This window comes from Vulpes vulpes, chromosome 3, assembly GCF_048418805.1.
Source record: "Vulpes vulpes isolate BD-2025 chromosome 3, VulVul3, whole genome shotgun sequence".
NCBI classification, from domain to species: domain Eukaryota; kingdom Metazoa; phylum Chordata; class Mammalia; order Carnivora; family Canidae; genus Vulpes; species Vulpes vulpes.
This window is the reverse complement of record NC_132782.1, coordinates 49,318,141-49,344,063: the sequence shown is the minus strand read 5'-3', so window position 1 is coordinate 49,344,063 and position 25,923 is coordinate 49,318,141. Positions and strand designations below refer to the sequence as shown.

General features: G+C 40.1%; 1 protein-coding gene across 1 annotated transcript in view; it reads right to left on the bottom strand.

Annotated features, from left to right (window-relative positions):
- The window catches only part of ATP13A5 (ATPase 13A5), a 104,361-nt gene that overhangs the window by 50,143 nt on the left and 28,295 nt on the right, over positions 1-25,923 (bottom strand). The window contains exons 8-12 of the mRNA XM_026016473.2: positions 17,738-17,810; positions 16,690-16,818; positions 9,884-10,054; positions 6,915-7,072; positions 3,496-3,684 (exon numbers count right to left, since the gene is read on the bottom strand). Coding sequence (XP_025872258.2) covers positions 3,496-3,684; positions 6,915-7,072; positions 9,884-10,054; positions 16,690-16,818; positions 17,738-17,810 — 720 coding nt within the window. The remainder of the gene's footprint in view (positions 1-3,495; positions 3,685-6,914; positions 7,073-9,883; positions 10,055-16,689; positions 16,819-17,737; positions 17,811-25,923) is intronic.

The window sequence follows — 25,923 nt, the reverse complement described above, 5'->3', positions numbered from 1 at the left end:
TCTTTCTAAAGCAGAGCTCAGAATTTTTCTTTCTTTTCAAGACTATTTATTTCATAGTCTGCCATCTGGTCCACAGCAATTTTCTAAAATATGGGTGACATGGTGACTGTCCAGACTGATAATGAAATGTTGATAAAGGGCTTTGAGAATTTAGAAAGAAATGAAGTGCTAATAATAAATATTCATTAATGCCCATGAATGAGTTTTATTGTTAGATCAAGAGGAAAATGGTCGGGAGATTTGATTTGCCGTATTATAAGTATTTGTCACATAATGTAACAGAGAAAGCAACATGGAACTGAGTACTGTCACAGCACTTTGAATTTGCTCATTGCTTCAAGTACACCATTAATTACAGACTCCCATGTCTTTATGCAAGAAGTCAATGCCCCCAATAAGCACAAAGCCCTACTACTTCAGCACTGTCAAGGCTAAGCAGAGTATTACCAAGCGCTGGGGTGTATCCCTTTTCAATACTGACATCCAGGTCTCTGTCATCACTCTTCAAAGTCATTTCTGTATAAGACACTGAATTTTCTAGTTTTCTATCAGATGACATTTCTGTCATTACAGGACATTAAATCTGCATAATGCTTTACAATGAAGTGCTTCCATTGCTTCCAATTCTTACAACCGAGTAAATAGGGAAAGGAGCTTCTCGGGTTAGTGGTGAAATGAACAGCCTTGAGGTTCAGTGGCCTGCAGGTTGAAGAGAAAGAACCAGAATCCATCCTGTCTAGAGTCTCCCACCAGATGACAAATGTTAAATAAATTTTGCAAAGCATGCAGAAAGGCAAAACTCAGACTCGACTTCCAATTAAAGAATGAAGGGATCTGTTTAATGAATTCATTTGGACTTCATAGAAAGCTAAGACGCATTGTGTGAGCTATTCCTTGAAGAACAATAGCAAAAATCTCTTTGCTTCATTTCTCTCCTGTATTTTATAAGGGTCTCAACCTGTGTGCTTAGATTTCAAATCCTCTTGACTTGTTCCACTTCAAAAGAAGTTAGCAGCTTAATTCAAACTGAAATATTTTCCTGATGATCAGGTTATATTTTTAAGTATCAATATTTTGAACATGAAAGCAGAACTGATACCACAACAAAAACAGAAATAGGACTGTGCTATTTTCTCTATGTGAAAATGATCCTTATATAATAAAACTAGCCATGAACAGAAAGAAAACTAACTTACAGTTGCACTTGTAAAAGGAAAAGGCAAATTTCTTTTTTTTTTTTTTTTATGATAGTCACACAGAGAGAGAGAGAGAGAGGTAGAGACACAGGCAGAGGGAGAAGCAGGCTCCATGCACCGGGAGCCCGATGTGGGATTCGATCCCGGGTCTCCAGGATCGCGCCCTGGGCCAAAGGCAGGCGCCAAACCGCTGCACCACCCAGGGATCCCATGGAAAAGGCAAATTTCTTAGCATAAATACTAGCCCAGGCTTGGGTTGAGCAGATAGAAAAGAGAGAATTTATTTTATAACACACCAACATAAACTAGAAATAGATGACAACAAACGGACTCAGAAGCCCAGTGGTGAATGTCTTCTAAATGGAAATAATAGTAGATGGGGCTTCAATTAATTGTGGGGTGCTTTATTCCAACACCGTATTGGTAGAGTTTTACAATATGAAAACTAGAAAGACACTTAGAGATCATTAGAGTTCAAACTTCTCTTAAAAGGTCACACAGAAACTTAGTGCCAAATCCAGGATTTGACTTCTCATTTTGCTAATTCCTAATCCAGAGTTCTTTGCACTATATGCTGTCATGCCACTGGGGTTTGGCCATGTGTACAGTCCCTCAGTCGTTCTGGTGGAGGAACACATGAGGATGTGGAGGAAAAAGCTTTATAGGAGATGGAAAATAACACTCTCTGGAAAAATTAGCTTTAGAAACAGATGAATCTGTAATGAACATATTTTCTAAATCCCCCTCCTATATTATAGACACTAGTGAGGTTCCTGGGTAAGTACTGGAAATCTCTACCAGAAAACTTCCCAGGGGTGGTTCTCTGGCCCTAAAACTAAAAGGAAGTTACTGTTAATTTAACCCTAGTGGTTCCTGATGAGTGGGATTGAGGAAAGGAAACTTAACAAGAATAGAATGGAAATAATCTTAGAGCTCTTCTACTTCCAGCTGGGGGCCAAGACTCATCAAGTCTACTCATGGTATTGCTCAAGCTGGTCCTCTAGTCTCCATTCTTGCCGTCATTGCCTAAGACAATGTCCCCAGATAGCTTCCCATCTCTGTCCTATCTCCATGAAATAAATCAATCACACCAGATGAAATAAATAAATCACACCTATAAAAATATAACCCATCTTCTTAAAAAAAAATGGTAGGGCTGTTCCCATTCTCTTTCACAAGGTTCCACACCTTAGCTTGGCACATCAGGCCCTGAGCAAATGGACTCCTCTCTCCAGCTACGTTGCCTACCACACAGCCCTCAGTCTAGCTGCATCCCCATGTCATAGGCCCTGACGTCCCTGTGCTTCTGAACTGCTTGCCTCTGACCCCAGAGCCCATTCTGTATAACAACCAAAGCCACAGCTCAAAGGTGATCTCCCATCCACAGCAGGTAACTTCACCTTGATGTTCTGTTCATAGCTTTTTAAGCATGCATTTCACTGCACTATCATTGTCTACACTTCCATTTTACCTGCTTCCTCAGCTAAGTCATGTGCAGAGCAAGGAATGTCTCATTTATGGGGCTCTTGGCCAATGTAGATTAGTAAAAAAAAGTGCCAAAGCCTTTATCAGTTATTCAAATGTGAATGAAGTGAAGACAGACCCACTGTGTTGTAGCAGTTAGATTGGCCTGCCCAAGCAGAGGGTAGGATCTGAATAGCAGGTGGCTGAGGCTGAGGTCCCTCCATAGGAGAGGCACAGGAAGAGGTCTCAGGACCTGTTCCAGGGGAGTAATCCTCCCCATTTGGACATACTTCTCGCCTGCCACTTCCAGGACCCTAGGCACAGGGACACATTCTCTAGTCCAAAATTTTGATAGCCTGGGGATCAAAGGCGAAAGGAGGGACCCAGTATATCAACACAGGCACCGTCCCCTTCCTCTCTTTTTTTAAAAGAAGCAGAAGAGAAGAAGAGAGTATGTTCCATTAAGCAGAGGAAAAATCACTTCTGGGGACAGAAAGGTTTCTCACACCTTTTTTTTTTTTTTTTTTGCCTGAAAAAGCCAGTCAGTCATAGAAGTTATTACAATAAGAGATTGTTTTAAAATCCAACACAAGCACAAAAGTATTAAATTTCATAGGAAAGAAATTCACGATGTGATAGCTAAACCACTTCCTTAAAACTCAGTGGAGTGGGCTTCTAGAACAGGGTCTCACACTAGCTCACTCTGGGACCTTCTCTAGCCTCTGTGTTCCCAACCGTAAAAGGAGCACCGTGAGCCAGGCCTTCTTGGAGGCTTTTTCCAGCTCTGCTGTGCCTTGAAATCATTTACCTCCAACCCGGAAAGTTTAGATCATACTTTGTCAAAGCACACGAGGTTTATTTGCCCGCACATATTGATTCTCTGCTGGGAGATACAGAAGATTTTCTTTTTCTTCAGCCTCTTTTGTGCATACACGATGCCTGTGGTCAGGGCAGCTGGCAGCACAGGAGGGACGGTTACGGTGAGGATGAGCAGGGCCATGGTTGTAGTATCTCTTGGAGAAACCTGGGGAGGGAGGGTCATACAGGTTAGCCCAGTAGAGCAGGCTGGCACCTTTTCTGGCACCATCTTCTGTAACACCACAGGAGTTCCAGAAGCTCAGACTATTCAAAGTGAGCCAATTCTCTTGGTGGAGCTGAGAGTTCTCTTGGGTGTACCTAAAGAATGGACAAGTTGTCTCCCACTGAGAACAAAGGAGACTCTGATCCCTATTCCATGTCCATCCTGCCCTTTCCTGACTGTTTCTGCTTACTTAGCATTCCCTCCACCTAGAGCACCGTCCCTCCTCTGCTCATCGTAACACATTCTTTGGACTCCCCAGGAACTGAGACCATTATGGAGTTGTAATATTTTACACACTGGCTTGATAGTTGGGTTATAAATCTCCCCCAATAGCTTCCAAACTCCTTGGGTGCAGCAGCTGTGGCTTATACATCCTTGAAGTCATTTTCAAGTTCATCTCATTCATTTCAGATACAGAGCCTAGCACAGTTTCTAACACAGAGGAGGTCCCAGCACACGTATTAAATGAATGGTGACTTGATAAAAATGATGACCAAGATTCCGCTAAGATCTCAGCGTGGATTATCTAATATAGGGAAATCAATAGTAAAAATAGCTTTTTCTCACTGCACATGTTCTGGGGCTATTGTGTTAGGCTACGTATGTTATTTAGTGACACCTTAGGACACCCTTACAATGTAAATACTGCTATTTTTTTCTATTTAATAGATAAGGAAACTGAGGCTTAAAAATTAAATAACTTCCTCAAGCCACATGCTTGCAAATTAAATGTTGAGGATCTGAACCCTGGTCTGTCCCACTCCAGGTTACAAATACATGACCAGTGTGTTCTACTACGAAGTCGGTTCTCATGGAGTCAAGCTCTCAGTCAGGTCTGCAGAAATTCATGTGACTAATAAGAATGGAGCCAAGATCAAATCACAGGGTGGCTTGTTTTATTTTTCAAATGTTCTAGAAACTAATGGCTTTGCCCTAGATTTTTATGAAATCAACCATAATTTTAGCCATAAAGTTCTCTTCTGAGTCCTGGAAACACAGATTCAGGTTCAGTAACAATGCCTGCTAGGTACATCATTGGTTCAATCTCAGTTTATTACAAAATCCATCATTCCTTGCTTTTCCCAACGACAGCTAGAGTGTTAACTCTGAGGCCTCAGCCCTGTCAAATCTTGAGCCAGTACAGACAGAGGCAGCCAACAGGGCCACAGGTTATGACCCACAAGAAGACCAGTTCTGTGATTAGGGTTGCTGCTCTGGGATGGAGAGGATGTACTGGATGCTAAGTTCTGCCCAGGAAACCTTCAGTCCCAATCACTGCAGGGGCTTCTTAGTCCACACAAGAGAGCTTTTTGCTTGTTTTCCTGCTCAATACTCCTGCACCCCAGATGAAACTGGCCTGGCACATTGCCTCAATGTGCTTTAACAGTTTGTGGAGCTTTTTTCAGGGTCCATTCTACTGGTGCCAATATACTCTGGCCTCCTTTGTCCTCACCTGACCTAGAAATGCTCCCTGGGGGCTTATATCAGACTGAAATGACTACTCAGAGGGCAAATGTGAGCCTGAATATTGCCTGGAAATTCTTGTGACTGTTCATCAGTATTTGCCCCTCTCCACAATGTTTACCCTTCTCCCCAATAACACAAATATAGAATGCACTAAAGCCACCAATTTGGGCATTGTGATTAGGCCACCCATATCTAGTTTCATATCTATGCTTTCACACTTTTATTCACAATTTTTCTTCTTCCTTATGAGCCCACATTGCTAAGATCCTAATATGTCTTACAGAAGAGACCACATGGTTTACAACAGAATCCGACTTTCAGGACTAGAAAGGACCTCAGAGGTCATTTGTGATGGGCGTCTCTCTCCAGCCAACACAACTATTAAGAGGGACATTCAAATGAAACCAGACACCACGAAGCTTAAAAGAAAGCGGAGATCCATGCTTCATACAATTCTGTAAAAATGCACATTTATAATTGTTTACTTTCATTTATTTTTTTTAAAGACAGAATGTGAGTGGGTAGAAGGAAAGGGGAAGGGGCAGAGGGAGAGAGAGAATCTCAAGCCCTTAGTGTGGAGACTGACACAAGGCTTGATTTCATGATCCTGAGATCATGACCTGAGCTGAAACCAAGAGTCCGATGGTTAACCGACTGAGCCACCTACACGGCCCTGTAAAAGTGGACATTAAATTCCATTTCAAAAAAAAAAAATAAATTCCATTTCAGAACCTAACAGAACACAGAGCAACTCATTGCCTATGTGATTTGTCAGGTATGCCTTGGACAATATACACACTCAAATATCTCAACATCTTCAAATAATCCAAATTTCTGGGCATGGCATTCAAGAGCCCCTTCAATGTAACCTATTTCTACCTTGCTAGACTTAATCTCTCAGTTGCTTACTGGTTCCAGAAGACCCATCTGCATTTCTTCCTTTGTCCCTTACTCACTCTAATTAGTATGTCCTTTCTGTTCTCTGATCTAATTGACTACATCCTCTCCATCCTATCAGACTTGAGAAACATGTATTTCCTCTGAAGCTGTTTGGGCTTGGGTATTACAAATGCCACACATGCAGTAACCTCTCATTCCCATCCCAGTGGTGAAATGAGCTATGAACTTTGCAGCTTTTCATAGCTGTGCCATCCAATACAATTTTCACTAACCACATATGGTTACTTAAATTGAAGTCAATCAAATAATCAAATTAGTTAAATTAAATTAATTGAAAATAATTAACATGAAGTAAAATTGAAAGTTGTTTTCCTTTTTTCTTTTTAAAGATTTTATTTATTTATTCATGAGACATACAGAGAGAGAGAGAGAGAGAGGCAGAGCCACAGGCAGAGGAAGAAGCAGGCTCCATACAGGAACCCCGATGCGGGACTCGATCCCGGGACTCCAGGATCATGCCCTGAGCCAAAGGCAGATGCTCTACCACTGAGCCACCCAGGTGACCCGAAAGTTGTTTTCCTAAGTCCCACTAGCCACAGTTCAAGCATTCAATAAGTACATATGGTTAAGGGCTACCAACTTGAACAGTGTAGGTATAAAGTAGTTCCATGACCTAAGAAAGCTCCATTGGACAATGCTGATTCACAAAATGATGGGGCTAAAAGGTAACCTTATCCAACCATTTTGAGTTAGGCCAAGTTCCTTGAGAAAGCTTTTCTATTAAAAATCTTACCCCCAATACTTACTCCATGGTACATATATACACCGAGGGCATAGAGGAAACCCACAGCTCCAAGGCAGGCCAGGAACACTATAAACTTGAAGGCATCATTGTATAGTTTGAAGTTCAGAGGCCGAGGGTAGAGGATGGATCTCACCAAGTCCCCTTTGGCAGTATTGTAACCTACATGAAGATAATTGCAGATGGAGTAAGGTCCTTTAATGCAGTTTACCCCACACCTAAAATGGTTTGCATCGAATTAAGGATTGGTTAATAATGTCATTTGAATATGGAATGAAAACACCATTGTTAACAGTACATTTACATTTATTATTCTTACAAGTTTCCAGGAACAATAAGTGGCATTCACTTAGTCCTGCTCAATTTCTCTTGCTTTGAGTCAGTGCTTCAGTGATTCACAAAGTGCAGCTTCTCACTCATACATGAGACTGGGGAAAAGAAGCCTAAGGAACCAACAGACGCAGTCACCAGAGAAGATGAGGTGCTGAGAGAAGAAGACTTTAAAGCCCAAATATGTGTCGAAAATAGTAGAAAATTAAGAGAAAAGGAAAGCATAAACAAATAATTTCTTAAATATATGTGCCTTTCATCACATCATTCCTATGCTCAAAAGCCTTCCAGAGCCTCTATTTTTTATAATAAAGTTTAAATTCCTAGGCATGACTTTCCAAGTCCCATCAATCTGATGTACTTCTATTTTGCTAGACTTTTAGCTATGCACTGTTCTCAGAAGACTCCAGTGCATTCTTTCCTTTGAATTTTGCAGAAACAGATTAGTGTCTCTCTGATAGGATTGGCTAAATCTTTCCCATCCTATCAGGCTTGGCTCAAAATGCCACCTCATCAAAGAAATGTTTCCAGAATTCTACTCCCATACTTCATATCAAAAATAGTTTCTCCTCTTCTTTGGAGTCCCTCTAACATTTAATCACATGACGTCTATCACTGAATCCATCTGTCTCCTGCACCAGACCACAATATTCTTTAAGGGCAAGAAGTATCTCACAATTATTTTTCCCTTTAGTCCTCAGGGCATAGCACTTTATAGATACTCATAAATATCTAACTTATTGGTGAAAAAATGTACTACTTGATATAAGTCACTATTGTTAAGTGTGAAACATGCCTTAATCTCACTGCTTGATGAATCTCTGGTCTCCTCAAATATGGCTTTGCAGGCTTTACAGAAAAGGAACAGAGCTGTCTCTAACCTATTACCTCAGCATTTCATAAGCTCAGATCAGGTGTTTTCCATGATTTCCATCCATTTGCTCCTGCTTATCAGCTGGCTGAGAGACATTCTCATGCCCACTGACTATTTTGAAGCAAAATTTGATATTTTTAATTAAAAAAATCAAGTGGAACAATTGAATCATAGGCTAAGTAAAGCATAGAGATAACAAAGTGCAAGGTATGTTTTTGAACTTATGCATATATGGGCTGGTGAAACACAGGTCGGGGTGAATATGGTGAGCTAGGACTGGCTCACAGAAGGTGTTGGCTGTATCATGTCATGTGAAAGATTAGGAGTAATATTAGTAGTTTTGAAAAATTTTTGAGCATGGTGTGCATGAACTACTTCAAAATATGTTTTAGAATTATGACTTGGTGACAGATCAAGGGATAGGTAGAGCAAAGGAAAAGACAAAGTATTTCAGGCCAAAACTGAAAGGGAACAGTCAAAAAAATATTTCTGTTGTAATAGACAGGAGATGATGAAGGGCCTGGAAAAAACACCAACTGTGCAGATGAAGGAGAGGGAGACAGGACTTGGGAGGTATTTGTAGAATTGACAGAATGTGGTGACCTACTTGGTGTGGGAGAAAGTGAGGAGTTAAAGGTGATGTGGAGACTGGCTAGATGGCAATACTGTCAACAGAAAGAGGAGGATGAGTCTTTTAGATGCTTTGACTTTGAAGTGTCTGTAGGGAACCCAAGTGGAGGTATCCAGCAGAGACCTCGAAATAATAACCCAGCAAGGAGCACTTTGAAAGGAAAAAATCCTCAAGCAATAATGGCTGGAAGTGTTTTCTTGGTAATCACTTAGAGTGGATGTAGAGGGAAAAGAAAAGAAGCTTGTGAACATAAAAAAACCAAAACCAAACAAACAAAAACTCACAAGAACATAGTCTTGCCTTTGAGGAAATGTACTTCATTTCTGTACATGCTTCATCTAGGTAAGGTTTTTGTTTGTTTTTTTTAGACAAGTTTTTTTTTTTTTTGTAAATTTATTTTGTATTGGTGTTCAACTTGCCAACATATAGAATAACACCCAGTGCTCATCCCATCAAGTGCCCCCCTCAGTACCTGTCACCCTGTTGCCCCCACCCCCCTCTCACCTCCCTTTCCCCCACCCCTAGTTCGTTTCCCAGAGTTAGGAGTCTCTCATGTTCTGTCTCCCTCCCTGATATTTCCCAGTAATTTTTTCTCCTTTCCCCTTTATTCCCTGTCACTATTTTTTATATTCCCCAAATGAATGAGACTATATAATGTTTGCCCTTCTCCGATTGACTTATTTCACTCAGCATAATACCCTCCAGTTCCATCCACGTTGAAGCAAATGGTGGGTATTTGTCGTTTCTAATGGCTGAGTAATATTCCATTGTATACATAGACCACATCTTCTTTATCCATTCATCTTTCGATGGACACCGAGGCTCCTTCCACAGTTTGGCTATTGTGGACATTGCTGCTAGAAACATCGGGGTGCAGGTGTCCCGCCGTTTCATTGCATCTGAATCTTTGGGGTAAATCCCCAACAGTGCAATTGCTGGGTCGTAGGGCAGATCTATTTTAATAACAAACCATTCAGTTGAAAATGGTGACAACTTAGAACAAGAAGGGTCTGACCGGAAATGAGTATGGCTGTTATTATCAGAATATAACAAAGTCCACATTCCTAAACACAATTTTCCCAATCCAACTCCCTTACCTCTAAAATGGACTAAATTTACAAAAGTGAAATCTACCAACCTGTTTGCAAAACAACTGCTCTCACTGGCCCCTGCCCAGATGGCTTGACCTGGATAACTTCTGTCCCACAGAAAAGGACATGTTTCCGATAATCTTCCGAGCTGTGGGATTTCCAGGCCATGGTGTTCTCTGAATGAGGCAATGGTGTCTTTGTGACAGGTATACTTTCTCCTAAAAAAGATTATCTTTTGTTGATTCTGTGTGACATGTGACCTCAGATAGTCGTTCAGAGCCGATATTTTCTAATTTCAAGAAAGTATACAAACCACAGCTATTTAGGTCTTACTTACTACATACACCCTGAGTCAGATGATTTCTTAAAGGATGCTAGTGATGCAAACAGTGGCATACTTGGTTATATTTAAAATATTCACTTAAGGCCCACCTATATTTTCCATATTTCCATCTGCATGGTTTGCCGCTTTATTTTGAAAAACAGGCCATTTTAGCAAAGAGAGTTGCTACTTAATTGTCCCCTTAAGTGTTCTTTAAGCCCAGATCTATGCTAGGCAATGAAGGAGCTGTATAGCCATTATTATTTGCCAGTAATTTACTTGTTTATCTGTCTATTCAACAAATATTTTTAAGTACTGATTTGTGCCAGGCTCTGCTCTAGGTGCTGAGAATATAATAATGAACAAGACAGATAGAAATCCTGCCCTCAGAGACCCAAGGAGCCAAGCCACTAAACAGTAGTAAATAATTAATAAAAATACAGTAAGGTAAATATTTTGGTAGTAGCACCAGGTAATCTGAAGATCTAGCCCAGGGTTCCAGGAAAGAGGTCCTGGACAATTAACAAATGGCAACTCAAAAGGAAATGAAGCCAACTAGATCAAAGAGAAGAGGAAAGTGTTCTTGGAGAAAGTGAGAGCAAGAGCATGCTATGCTCTGGGCACCAAAGATGGTTGAGGGTGTTTGGGACATTGAGCATGAGGGTAGAGGTAAGCTGTCCTGGAAGTACAGAGATGAATGAGAAATTATGCCATCATAAAATCTATAAAATATTCTTCATGATCTTTTTGGAGCTTGTAGCGAAAGACAGAAACCAAAACAGCAAGACAGTACATCTCCTTTATCTTTCTTTTATCTTTCTTTTATCTCCTTTATCTCATTAATTAATGCTTACAAATAGTTAGATCAATAACGTGTATCTTCATCTTTACTCTCTCCTGTGTTCTTGTTTTATATTTTTCAATGATGGGCTATTCATCCCAACCTGGATATCCCACTAGCATCCTCAAGTCACCGTATCTACAATCCATATTAATATATTCATCACTAAGTGTCCTCTTGGCTTTTTATGGTTACCACCCTTTTGCTGAGTGACAGGTTTATAGTCTCAGAATCACCTTTGATTCCTCCTCTTCCCATACTCTGCCCTCTCATGGACTGATTTTCCAACTCTACTGCTTTTTTCTGTGCGATTGAGTCTCACTGACTCATTCTTTGGACTCTTGCATTTGGGTCCCAAAGGCTTCATTGGCAATTGCTGACTCATGGTGGTTGCCTTATCAATGGATTACCTGTAATTGCTTAGCTCCGTGACATGAAATACATTTTAATAATAATAATTTGAGACTATGGTAGAACTGATACCTCTTTTTTTATGAATAAGTATCTCACTCAAATCTTCCTGTCCTCCCAAGTTGGGAAAACCCTTCAGTCCTCCTATGTGTCTCCTTTGCTATGACACTACTACCACATACACTATTGATCCCCAGATGGAGGGTAGGTTTCTCCACAACAAGCAATTCTGTGATATTGGCTGGTTGTCCTACAATTTAACTCAATTTTCCCTTTTTTAAAAAAGATTTTATTTATTTAATCATGAGAGATACACAGAGAGAGAGGCAGAGGCACAGGCAGAGAGAGAAGCAGGGTCCATGCAGGGAGCCCGATGTGGGACTCGATCCCGGGTCCCCAGGTCACGCCCTGGGCTGCAGGCAGCACTAAACCGCTGAGCCACCCCAGCTGCCCAATTCATTTCAATTCTTGCAGTATCTACCTAGCATCAGGTCCCACAGGTTAAGGACTCAGCCCCACAAGACTGCTTGTACTCTACCTCAGATGCTAATTGTAAATCCACATTGTCACCTGTGCTTTTGACTAATAAATCTGAAGTTTCCACAAACCCCTTCTGGGTTTCAATTAATTTGCTAGAGTGGCTCACAGAACTCAGGGAAATACTTAAATTTACTAATTTGTTAAAGGATATGATAAAGGATAGCCAGATGAATAACCAGATGAAGAGATATATAGGATGAGGTTTGGAAGGGTCCCGAAGGCAAACTCTCCCACTAGATTTTCAAAGCCACCACAAACTGAGCATCCCTGGCTCTTTTTCCTACACACTCCAGCTAAATGAGGCCACTTGCATATCCTATTATTGACTGCCAGTCTTTGCCAGTACCATTCCTCTACTTTTCCTTATGGCAGGAAGACAGATTATTTAAGATAACAAAGAAAATTAGCTCAGAGTTCAAAAGGATACATTTCAGAGACAAAATACAAATGCTAATAATACTTCCTGGATCCCATATTTAAAAAGCACTAGAATGAATTTAAAATTCCATCAGTCTTTTGCTAAATGTTCAATTAGCAAAATAACATGTCATATTTCTAATTTGGAATCATATTGATTATAGTTACACAAATTCAGTTTCTATCTCTTCTTCTAGGTAATAATTGAGGGCAAGGACTTTGACATGTATAACTTTTTATACTGCTCATTTTCCTTGCTGGCATGTAATAGGTTCAAAAGATGTATTTTTGCTGAATACCTGGGTGAATTGAATAAAAACAATTACCCACGTTTTTCTATGATTGGTTTTTCAAAGCTTGTTTTCTACATGGTGCATTTTTTACGTCCTAAGGTACAAGAAGCTGTACAATTTTTATTAGTGATCTTGAATATTCTCAGGAAATTCCTTTACCCAAGCACTGTCCCCAATTCATTCTCTTTAAAACAATCATGGTATTTATCCTTTGTCTGGATTTATCAGTTGTGTTTTAAGTGGCTTTGGAAAAGGGATGGAACCTTTTTGACAAATCTCCAAATTGTTGTATTCCCGTTGTTTTGAAAACAGCCTTTGTAAAAGCAGATACTTAGAGATAAGTTCTAATGTTTTTCTGCCTTTGAATCATAGAATATTAATCCACAATATATTCTTAGACTAATATTAGTGAAGAGCTTCTGCACACACAACCAACAGTATTGGTGGCAGGCAGGCATTCAATCAACCAGAGATGGAAGTCATTTGGAGATAATGTTCCAAAGATAACATTCAAATTGGATATGATTTTACACAGAAATGACTTTCAAGTCTCTTTGATGCTGTTCACATATTAATAAGGAGTCTCCTGCTTGGCCTTTCTTGGGATTTCAAGAATATTTTAGAAGGCCATAGAGTATTTTAGAAGGAAGAACACTCATCACCAACTTCAGTGGGCTTCTGAGACCTGAAGTCCTGGCTGCTGCGAACTGCAGTCCTCTCCCTTGTCCCCAGTGAGCAGGTGCCTCCTCATGGGAGCAGTGTTTGAAATGCCACGTCCTTGTTCACTTATATTTCTGGGACCATTCAACTGTAGGCTGTTCAAGAGTAGCGGCCATTTCTCATTTGCCTTGTGACTCCAGGACACAACACAGCGCCTGGCACAGAGTAGGTATTTCTGAACTTGAGTGAATAAATGGATGGACGAATGAATAAATGAAAGAAAGGGAGAAGTGAGAGGAGGAAAGGAAAAAGGAAGAGAGGGCAGCCCGGGTGGCTCAGCAGTTTAGCGCTGCCTTTGGCCCAGGGTGTGATCCTGGAGACCCGGGATCGAGTCCCACGTCCGGCTCCCTGCGTGGAGCCTGCTTCTCCCTCTGCCTGTGTCTCTGCCCCGCACCTACTAGAGTGTTCCATAAATAGGAGTTAAAACACATTTGTGGCATGAATGAATGAAAAAATTAAATGAACCCAAACAGCAGCTCTACCACTTTTAAGCTCTGTGACTTTAGGAAAATGACTTATCCTCTCGTAGATTGAACAAAATAATATATGTAACATATTAGCACAATACCTAATACATATAAGAATTAAGAATGAACTAATGTGCCAAGAGAAAATTTCAAAATATTAACAGAATTTCCCCCACAATATTTATTCCCTTTTGCCTTTTGACCACTTTATGAGGAGCATAATGAAGGGGCCCATTGCCTCCAGAGACAGAAAGGACAGAGAAGTGGACAACTGGCTTTTAGTTTTCTGAAGTCATTCATAAGTTCGACAGTGAATTTTAGAGACCACCTGAGAATAAAAACAGAGCTTTGCTGTTTAATATCTATGCCTTCCCTCTACTACTTTTCTAGCTAAATAAAAATCCCTGGATTGGAGGCTGTAAGAAAATCCAAAGGAAAATTAGATATTGTGTGTCCCTCAGAGAAGGTTTTGCAGGGGGACAGGCCTGGGATATTTCCCAAAGCCCAGAGTGGAGTGGGGAGCCTCAGATAGAAGAGCTGCCCTAGACAAGACCCATCTCAAAACCTTGCACAACCTCAAGTAGTCAGACTTGGGTCAGGGGACCTGCCAACTGGTGGGGATAACTGTCTGACTTATGCCACTGTTTAGTCTCAAGGATGATAAGATTTGAAGCAAAAATAAATATGAAATGTAGTTATAAAATTAAATTTCTTTCATAATTGAGCTTATGGCAATAGGATGAGGCTAAGGAGATAAGGAGAAGGAAGATCCTTATTACATTGTAATGGGCATGTGCTATGGGTGAGAGGCACAAGAAATGACAGTTTTATGCCCCTGAGAATCCTCTTCCTCCTCACTCCTGTGGTCCCTCTTATCTAGAAGCAAATGCCACTCTGACCCTGATATTTGCTTGCTGAACAATCTATTTTTTTTCATTTGGGTTTCCTTATCTGGAAATTGAGTATTATCATAGCTCCTAATTTGTTTTATATTATGACAGAGTGAAATAGAAAAGTTTTTTTTTTATAAAATGTAAATAACTATAGAGCCACTAGGAGTATGTGCTATTTTTCTTCCAAATAAAGACATAAATAAAAACTTCTATATATGCCAAGATCTGGTTTGCACATGAAAACGAAAACAAAAACAAAACCCGAGTCACATTCACGGACAAATGCTTTAGGAAGACATATATGGTCCCAAGAATCTAAGCATAACATGATTGTTCAATCAGGATCCTTTTTACAAATGCATCCACGAGTGGGCAGATCTACGTAGACTGTGTAATAATGTATTTAGAGCATGATGGTACTTAGATATTTCCGAAGAAAATAATGAGAAAGAAATATGTGTATTTCTGTTTTATGTGTCTGTCTCTAAAATCAACATTTATCAGTACTTAGGTGACATAGACATTAATGCTGGTGACCTTGTTTTTCCAGAAACAGACTTAAGAAAAGCCACTTCTTAAGATCATTTTAGGTCGGTTTTGCATATGGTTGAAAGGCAGCATTGTTTACCATCTCTACTTTTCTGGAACTCTCTAGGGTTCCTTAGAATCAAGACAAGAACTGTGCACCCAAGTTAGTAGACCCAGGATAGTAAACATTGGGATCGGTCCTCCCCTTTTTGTTCACAGTCATGTTCCATTGCCAATGAGAGAAGCCACTCTTCATGGACAGGCTGCTGGGAAATGTGAGACAGTTGCTGTCTTTGAGGGAGGAGGACAGTTTTTCTTGGGCTTGAGGTTGGTGCATCGGGTACTATGGCAACATTCTGAATGAAAGGCATGATCAGTATGCAAACCCTCATCACTATCATTATAAGGCAGTTAGATTTCAACACACTAAAGGGGTATTTTGTAATTATACTGAGCATATTTATGTTTACTACATTTTCCTATCTCAATTTTAAATTAAGCAGACCCATTTTTAATGTGAAATCTGCTTGTGTTGAACAATTTAGGAATCAATAATGATTCTCTTTACATTTAAGTGATATTAAAAAGTGTGCGTGTGTGTGCGCACGTGTGTGCATTTTTCTGTTAGCAACTTGGAAGCAGAAAAATAGAACAGTTTGTAGGCACTGAAAGAAGACAAATGCTTTCTATTTTTGTGTTATTGTATAGTTTCTCCTTCTCTCATTATAACATGCTGTGTATTTTTGGGTTTTTTGACTAAAAGATATTTTATACATAATGCCTTGAGAATCACATAAATCCAAGTGAACTTTACGAAGTACAAATGAGAATGACAGTTCAAATCATTACAAGAAAACTGGCTTTCTGCTTAGTAAAATCAACTGGAAACCCAGTTCTAAAGAACAGAATTGTTATATGGCCTTTCCTTGAAGGGGCTTCCTTGAAACTGGGGCTTGGGTTTCTATCTACAGAGAGCAGGGTTCAATAGAATTTCTGCACCACACCAATTGTGAGAGATGGTCATTTCTGGTTGTGTTGTGTTGTGTTTGGACAGGAATGTAAAGCATGTTCACGTTTATGAAGACATTGTTCATTAAGCAGCCTAATGCACTCACCCTCCTCTGGACCAAACCACCCTATTCACCCCACCCATCAGGAAATGAACCAACCACATGTATTAGACTTTTCTTCTATTTATACATTTTTTATTTGTTGTATTTGATTTTTAAATTATTAAATGTTTCCTGTTTGCCTATATGGAGTTTCCATCTGGTTGAATAGCCTGGTTGTGTCTCCCTCACCTATCTCTCCATATTTTAATATCAGGCTGGTATAAAGGAAGCAAGGATATGTTGATCTACTTTGCTAATTCTCAGCCTAGATATTGGACAGGAAAAAAGAAACTCATGATAATGGCTTACCTGTTAGCATGCCTTCATTCACCACACAACTTCCATCAATCAGAATAGCATCACATGGCAAAGAAAATTTTCCTGGAAGAATAATAGTATCTCCAGGAACCAAGAGACGGGATTCCAGTACCTGCAAACCTACACAACAGCAAAGTTTCCATGACTGGGTGATCTTTTCCAATTTTTACTGAAGAACGCAAGTGGCTGAGAACTCTTAACCAACTGTTGACCAAGGACTACCCTACATGGTCACTTGCTCCAGCTCCTTCCAACTCATTTGCAAAATCATAGAAAACAGGATTAGAGATTTGATTCCAGGGACATAGCAAAAGATTAGCTGGGCAACACGATCCCATCTAGATCCTAGTACTTAGGACTGAGCTCTGCCCACAGGAGATCATCCCGAGTACTGGTCATCTGAAAGATGCCTCTTTACTGCCTCTTACTTACTGGGGCTGGGCTCCTGACCCCACCCCGTGGCACATTCTGTCTTTGGATTGGGGCCTAATGTAAACCATTCAGACAGCTTCTGCAGCCCTGGGGTGCAGCGCCTCACTCCTTGCTGAGAACCAAGACCACCCTACCCCAGGCTGAGTCCAGAGCAAATGCCCAATGTCCAGCCAGCCATTTACAAACATTATTCAGGCCTGAATTCTGGATGACAGATTGAAATGTCATGATTCAGGTTCTATTTGGGATGGTTAATAGGGGAAATCAAAAGCCTCAAGAAGGCTTACCCAGTAACATTCAAATGAATGAAATACGGAAGGCAGAGGGACCTGGAAGCCACCCAGACACTGATTGGAAATGGTTCAATCAGGACGAGGACACAGGGTACCCAGGGTACAAAATTCAGTGAGGTGCTCACCTTTTGAGTCCTGCAAAAGCAGGTGAACATTTGCATGATCTTTCCTCCTTAAGGTTTGCATCTTAGAAGCCTTATTTGCCTCCTTTAGCCCCAGTCCTCAGTTTAATCAGAGAAGACTTCTCAACTAACAATCAGTAACAAAGGAGACTGACTCCCCAGAAATATTAGGATGCAGAACACATCACTTACCTTTGCCTTTTACCATGACTGTAACCTGGACTTTGTTGTGATCCTCCACGAGGTTGTGCAGCTTAACTGATTGCTGCCAATGCAAAACCAACTTTTAAGTATCAGATCATCTGTAACTTGAAAACCATATGATCTCAATGTGGTAAATACCAAGCCTGCCATCACAGCCAAACCGACAGCAGGCAAAGACTCAGGTTCTACTTTTGCTGCTTCTGAGTCCTTGTCCCGACCCCTACCCTAGCCACCCCCCGGCCTATAGCAACAAATATGCTATGATTTCAGGTGCAGGGAACGTGATGCACAATCATTGTCCCCAAGGACCAACTCCACAGCCCTGAGGCCGCGCTTCCAGAAGGCGCATGATGAATCAGGGGGAAAGTAACAAGAAGACCATGATCAGGTGACTTTCCCTATTGGTACCTGTTTCCCTGTCTATAAGACAACAAAGTTGAATTTGATCTTTCCTTTGCAAGAGCCTGTGAATATTTGGGTTGTGTTTTAGTTTTAGGAACAGCCATACCCTCCCTTATGAACTGTTGGATTTTCACTTTGGGTAAGTCTGCAGACTGGAGCCTCGCTGCTTTGTTTGGAACCCTGGTGCTTCCACTAAGGTATTACTCAACCTATTTATCTCCCTTTTCTTCATCTGAAAGTGGAGATAGTAGCAGTATCTGTTTCAGGTGGCTTTTTAAAAAAATTTTTATTTATTTATGATAGTCACAGAAAGAGAGAGATTGAGAGAGAGAGAGAGAGAGAGGCAGAGACATAGGCAGAGGGAGAAGCAGGCTCCATGCACCGGGAGCCCCATGTGGGATTCGATCCCGGGTCTCCAGGATCGCGCCTTGGGCCAAAGGCAGGCGCCAAACTGCTGCGCCACCCAGGGATCCCTCAGGTGGCTTTTAAAATTAAGTTAACGTGGGGTGCCTGGGTGGCTCAGTGGTTTAGTCTGCCTCCAGCTCAGGTCGTGACCCTGGGGTCCTGGGATCTAGTCCCTCATTGGGCTCCCTATGGGGAGCCTGCTTCCCCCTTTGCCTATGACTCTGCCTCTCTCTCTGTGTCTCTCATGAATAAATAAATAAAATCTTAAAAATATATATATAGTTGATGCTTGTCCTAGTTATCCCCTTGGATAGTACTCATTACCATGGTAAGAGATCAAAACTGTTAATGATTAATAAGAAAGTAGTTGCTGGAAAAACAATTGTCTAAGTGCATCCACTGGGAAGACTCACTTGGAGTAGAATTCATTGAGATGTGACCCTGTGCAAAGTGGAGGAGATGGAAGCAGCCTGAAGAAGAGGAGGCAAGTCTCCTGGGATAACAACTCAGGAGACAAAAAGGCAGAGATGAGAGGACACGTGGTCCACACAGTTCCCTACATGAACCGTAGGGGCGCCATCAACTGGGCATTCCTGGAAGGCATGGGCCCCCCTCTGCAGGGATGTCAGTTACCTGGATACTCCTAAGTAGAAGAGATCTGAATACTGTCAGCAGTACTTAAACAGTACTGCCTCACCTCACTCAAGTATAAAACTTTTCCTTTTAGATGTTAGGGTGAATTATTTTTATCTGTCCAATTGATGAGTTTTAGCCAATGTCAGCAGACTAAGACAAGCATTACCCACAATTATACAACTTTCCTCTTGGGAAATAATAATAAATTCTGTATTTTTATTTATACAGAACAATGTATTATTTCCTTCAGTTTTTTTTATGAAAAGCTACATTTCAAACATTGGACCAATTGAGTGAAAGAGTTGTATGACTGCTGGGTACATATTCAGTGCTCTAACTTGACTTCCTGAGGGTTGCCTATTGGGGCATCCATTTTAATGATGGAGAAGACTGAGAAAGTCAGTCATGGCTCCATGATAAGAAAAGTGGATTCAGTCAGGATTCCCAGGTTGTGGGTCAGATTTACCCACTAACCAGCCATGTACTCATATATAAGAAATTTCACTTTATAAGTTAGTTTTTTCCTCTCAAGAAACAAATGGCATTGAATCATTTTCAAGTACCTTCCAAAACTCAGTATGTCTGATGCTGATTTATTTTACATATCAGAGATTTATCCAAAGCCCCTAAGACTTCATAGAAGAAATACCCAACATTTATAATGGCTCACATTATTATTATTTTTAAACAGTTTATTTTTTCGTTTTTTTTTAAGATTATTTATTTATTTATTCATGAAAGACACACACACACACACACACACACACACACACAGAGAGAGAGAGAGAGAGGCAGAGAAGCAGAAGGAGAAGCAGGCTCCCTGCTGGGAGCCTGTTGTGGGACTTGATCCCTGGACTCTAGGATCATGCCCTGAGCCAAAGGCAGGTGCTAAACTGCTGAGCCACCCAGGGATCCCCTTTTAAACAGTTTAGAAGACTAAGGAACTACTCTGTGCCAGACACTGTTGTAAGCACTTGGAATATATTACTTGATATATTTATTTATTTTTTACTCATCTAAATAATCCTACAATGAAAATGTTGTCTCCAATATACAAATAACAAAATAAAACTCAAAACTAAACACAAGACAAAATAGGGGCTTAAAATGTTAAAATAACTTGCCTACAATTATTTACTTACTAAGTATTAAGATTGACAATGAAACCCACATTCATCCGACTCTAAAGCCTTTTCTGTTGATGAATACGTTCTCCTAAAGTGCTTGAAAATAGCTTTTTTCCTTTAAGAAGATAAATAACTTTCCTTATAAATTTCTTTAAGTTACTTTCTTGCTTAGCAAACTCTTTTAGTCAATGCCATAATAACTTCAACCTAGCTTAAGAGGATGATAATCCACACATTTGGAAGTGGTGAAGTATGAGTTCATAATGATTGACTGTAGCTCTCAAAACTCATTATAGCATCAAGCTGGATTTATTCATCAGTCTCAGCAGTCTGTGAAACCTGCAATGCCTCCACGCCTTTGTTTAAGCTTATACCAAGACTCACCCTGGTTTTCTTCTAGCAAATTCTTTCAAATCCTTCACATAAAGCCCTGCTCAAATGTCACCTCCACTCTATAAGTCACTAACATTCCCAGAAAGAATTAACTGTTCTGCTCTCTGCGTTTCCACCTGCATTAGTGAACTGATCACATTCCATTACAGCTGTTTTCTTGTCAGGTCTCCCCTGTGAAGCCGACAGTTCAAAGAAGAGCCAAGCACTCAACTAGGTACCCCTGGAGTCTTTCACATAGTAGGCCCTCAGCAAACATCTATTTAATATAACTGAATTATTTTACTTCTCTTAACAGCCCTGGAGAAGGATAATGTAAGCATCTTCTTTGAGCTAATGTACCAGGAAACTCCACAAACACAGGTTTCCATGACAACCAACCAGTTAGGAGAAAGCAAGTCACTGTGCTGCTTGCCGTGATTTGGAAGCTCCATGCCTGATTTTCATTAAGTGCCCCACGGTTTCTCCAGGCCCTGGTTAGTGGGACCAGGATCAGTTTCCAAGACTAATTTGCATATTGTTATTATTCCGCATCTGTTGCTGTGTGTCCTTGTGCTTGCTGTGGCTGGATTTCCTCCAGAGATGAGTGGTAAGGGCATTAACTCAGGTATCTTTTGAGCCCAGCTCGGTCATGACTGAAGGCAACTCACTGTGGGTCAGACACTGTGCTATTTCTAGCAGCTCCCTGCAGTGCCCGCAATGGAGTGGGCACTTGGGCTCAGCTCCGGGTAAACACCATTGAATGCCAACTCGACTTGCACTCACACCTGCACCAAACTTGTTACAAAGGGGCTGCCATGGGGTGTTTCTTGGCTTAGGCAAAGTTATTCTCTCTTTGTGGCATGATTCACATGATTCAGGGCTAGAGTAGATGCATGAAGATAATATATGCCCCTCCTGCCAACCCTCCCCTCTTGCAGTTTTCAAAAGCTAGTATTTGTTTAGCCTGATTTGGAGATGGCAGGAGATGCTCCTTCCATTCGTTGCAACCCCCTTCCTCAATCTCTTTGTAATAAAATGATCAAACAATCAGTTTTCCCTGCAAGGAGACTCATAAGTCGCTTTGAAATTTTGCTCCATGGATCAGTGTGAAGTACATGACTTGGAGTCAGGAAACCCAGGGCCATGATCTGTAAACACTGTTATGTCACAGGCCTGAGCAAGTCACTTCACCTCCCTGATAGTTCCTGTCCCCTCCCTTTGAGGCGGTGAGAGGATACAACACTTACAAGTGTATCATTTTAGAGTTTGCTGTGCCCCACACAAGCACATCTGTCACGGATGTGGGAGCCCATTGCAAATTGTAAAGGCTAAAGAAATATTGATTGTTGAGGATTTGTGATTTAAACTGCAAAGATATAGTTTCAGGAAACTGGCTTATTTTGTATGGTGTTACAAGATGCCTTACAGGGTGGGTCAGATAAGCTTTTGTTAACAATTATGAATTGCTAATGGGATTAGTATCTCCTTGTTAAAGAAATCTTTCCCAATACTGTCATCAAGTTAGGTTCCCAGGTCAGTAACTATTTTAACCAAAGGCATTTTGTTAAGATGAAGAACCTGAATGTTCAAGATTCTTTAAGGATTTTAAAATGAATAGTAAGAAAATTACAAGTAGAAAGAACAGAGCATACTTACTTTTGGAAGAGGAGAGCTTTTTAAAATTTTTTTTTTTTATTGGAGTTCAATTTGTCAACATTTAGCATAACACCCAGTGCTCATCCCGCCAAGTGCCCCCCTCAGTGCCCATCACCCAGTCACCCCAAACCCCCGCCCACCACCCTTTCTATTACCCCTTGCTCGTTTCCCAGAGTTAGGTGTCTCTCATGTTTTGTCACCCTCACTGGTATTTTCACTCATTTTCAAGAGAACTTTGTAAGCAAAACAGGAAACCCAGAAACTCAGAAAAGGACAAGAGAAACATATATCTGACTAACACATTTTTAAATATCTGGGAAAAGTCAAGGTAAAAAAAACAAGACTAAAAAAATGAAACTTTTCTACATGTATGATGGATATAAAGAGATAGTATATAGAAAAGAAAAATGCAAATATCCATTAGAGGAAAATGTATCTAATCTCACTAATAATCAGCAAAATGTAAATTAAAACACCAGTGGAACACAATTTTTAAAAAATATGTTAGATTGAAAAATTTAAAACATAGTATATAACACCACATGCTGGTGAAGATCTGGGGAAATGGAGAATCTTATATATTGCTGTTATTTTATTTGAGGAAAATAATATCTCAGTATCTATTAACATCCAAAATATACTTATCTTTTGATTCAACTACCTAGTTTTTGGTTGCTTTGCTAAAAAAAAAATTGTGAACACTAATATGTAAAGACACATCTATATTGTGGTTGTATGTGATTCAGCCTACTTGTGGCAATAATTGGAGAGGAAGCCCAATATATAGAAAATATACGTATTTTCTATAAATAAAAGGATGGTTGAATAAATTATAATATACCATGGAATGTCACACTACTATTTTTAAACATAGTTTAGAATTATTTATTTACTTGGTGCTGGCCAATATATGTATTATAAAATGAAAACCAGAAGCTCCGGATTAATGTACAAAGTACATTCTAATTTTAATAAAACAAATTAATAAATACATAAATGAAAGTCCATATAAGCTAGTACTTCTGTGCATCTTATAGATTAGAAAGAGTGAAAAATGTGTCCAGCTGATGATGACATTAATAAATAACTAAATAGATGTATTTGGGATCCTAGTATTTGAATTTGTCTTTTGGTGGATTCCTTTGGAACAACAGCTCTTAAGCTTTTAGCATGCATAGCGATCACCTGTTATGAAACTGTGAAAAAGTACAGGTTCCTGTTGTTACCCTGGATATTTTGATTTAATAGGTCAAGAGCCTAGGAATCTTGAGTAATTCTCTCACTGAAACACTGCCCTCTAGAGTGAAGAATCAAACCTATTTTTTCTGTAACCCTTTCCCCAACTCCCACACAGGAGTCTCTGTGTTCCTTTTACATTTCCCTAAAGACAGTTACACCTAAGTTCCAAGTGAAGAAATGGACATTATAAGGAAACTTTAAAAGAGAGACTGAAATTTGTCATAAATGTGTAGATTGGAAATGTGTGGAACAAACACAGGATTTAAGTTGGGGGAAATATGTGGAAACATTGAGGGGGCGTAACACATCAAGTGGTAACACCACATTTACTTGGGGCATTACAGGTGACAGTAACAGGAAATGCTATGAGGAGCAGGTCATTCATTCTTTTCCCTGGACTCCATATTGCTCACCTCTGCATCTCACGGTGTGTTTGGTTCATTCTTTTGCTCTCTTTATCTACACAAATGTTTTTTCTACTTGTCCATACACAGGGATCAAGGGTAGCCACTGTGGTCCTAGCTAGGTTTCATTTCTCAGATCACATTCCTAATGGAATGTAACAGACAGCTTCAAGCCTTTAGGCTTAGATCCCAGGCAGAAAGATATGTAAGATATGTTGGCATCATTCCTGTTGATGGACTGGTTTCTACAGAGTAAGGTGACCCCTGTTGCAACTATGTGTGCCAGTGAAAGGAGAGCGACACCTGAAACAAACTAGTTGCAGGCTGCTAGAGCTCTGGGTGCTCCCAATTATCAGAGAAGAAAAGAAAGGTAGAGCACTTGCCCCAAAGATTGAGAGGTTGGATAGAGTAAGGTTCATAGGTCCAGGCCCTGTTAAAGTCTGCTGTACTTTATGTCCTCAGGTTCTAAGAGCCACTGGCACCTATTTATAATATATATCCCTTTGATGATTAGGGTAGTTTAAATAGGTTTTTATTATTTGTACACATCCTGACCTGAGTTGTTCATCTAGATATGTAGGCTAACACCTAATAGGGTCCAATGGGAATTGACTCCAGTCTACAACACATGTTTCCAGATTTCCAGTGGCCAGAAAATTTCTTACTAGTATTCTAAAGTTTTCAAAGACTCTTTTTCATTCCTTATTTGTGGCCCAAGCAAAATAATAGAATCCTGAAATGGTGAAACCTAAAAAAAAAAAAATAGAGTATAGCTTCTACTACTTACAGATGAAGAAAGTGAATCCAGAGAAAACAGTCCCAAGAGATGCACGATGAGTATGTCAGTGGTCGTTAGCAGCCCTGTCCCCTTGTTCCTGTGCTGCTTCCTGGTTCACATTATAGGGCTCCTCCCTTCAATCTCCATGTCCCCTCCCATCTGTCCATTGCCAAATTTCCCAACTCCAGACAAACTAATAAAAGCAGCAATGGTAGTATCACTGATAATAAGAACTAGCGTTTGGTGAGTGTCTACTGTGTACTAGGAATATAATATTCAAATTCATTTAATTTCTCATTTAATTCTCTCATTTGAAACCTACACATACACACCTCTTATTGATAAGGAGGCTGATTATAATAGCGTCAAGTAACAGGAATAGGAGAGGTAAGGGGGGTATTTTTAACTTGACTAGATAAGATCTTCCTGCCAAAAGTCCTCAGAGAGTTCTCTATTTTTCCTGAGAACATTTAGATGGTTCATGATGATACATTCAGGTGAGTATTTGTAGATGTCTCCCCAGTGAAATGAAAGACATAGTGGGAGCATTGTACTCACTGATGCTTAACTTAAGCCAGAAAGCGTATGAATGGCTTATAGGAATCATTAGATATTCTATCAAGCAAAGATTTCTCAAAATCCAGGAACTAGAAATTCTATTTGTGGGCTTCACAATACATACATTTATCATATAACAAAGGTAAAAACTTAGGACACTGAAGTTTCTTATTGTGGCTGGAAGGATGTGACAGATCTTTTATTGTCCTGGTGTCTATTTTCATTTTTGTGCTCAAATGCTTAGACTTCACCAGAAGGATGTCACTCTTTCCCCTGACTTGGCAGCCCAGGCAGAAAGTATTTGCCACCACCAAAGGCAGTTTACTGGTCACTGTTAATATTTTTGGGATTTAAATTAGTTTGTGAAAAAACACACCAGGGCATTCATTTTTTAAAAAGGGGAGGGGGGAACAAATCACAAAACCCAGAAACAAAATAAAGCCCTTGTCGTCCTCACTCTTGAGTTCAAAGTATCTCCATTTATTTAACTTTTCATTTTTAGGTTCTGTTTTCTCACTCTTTACATACTTATTGCCTTTCTTTCATTTCTCATTAAAAACTTCATAACTCAAAATTTACGGGATCTAAAACCAGATA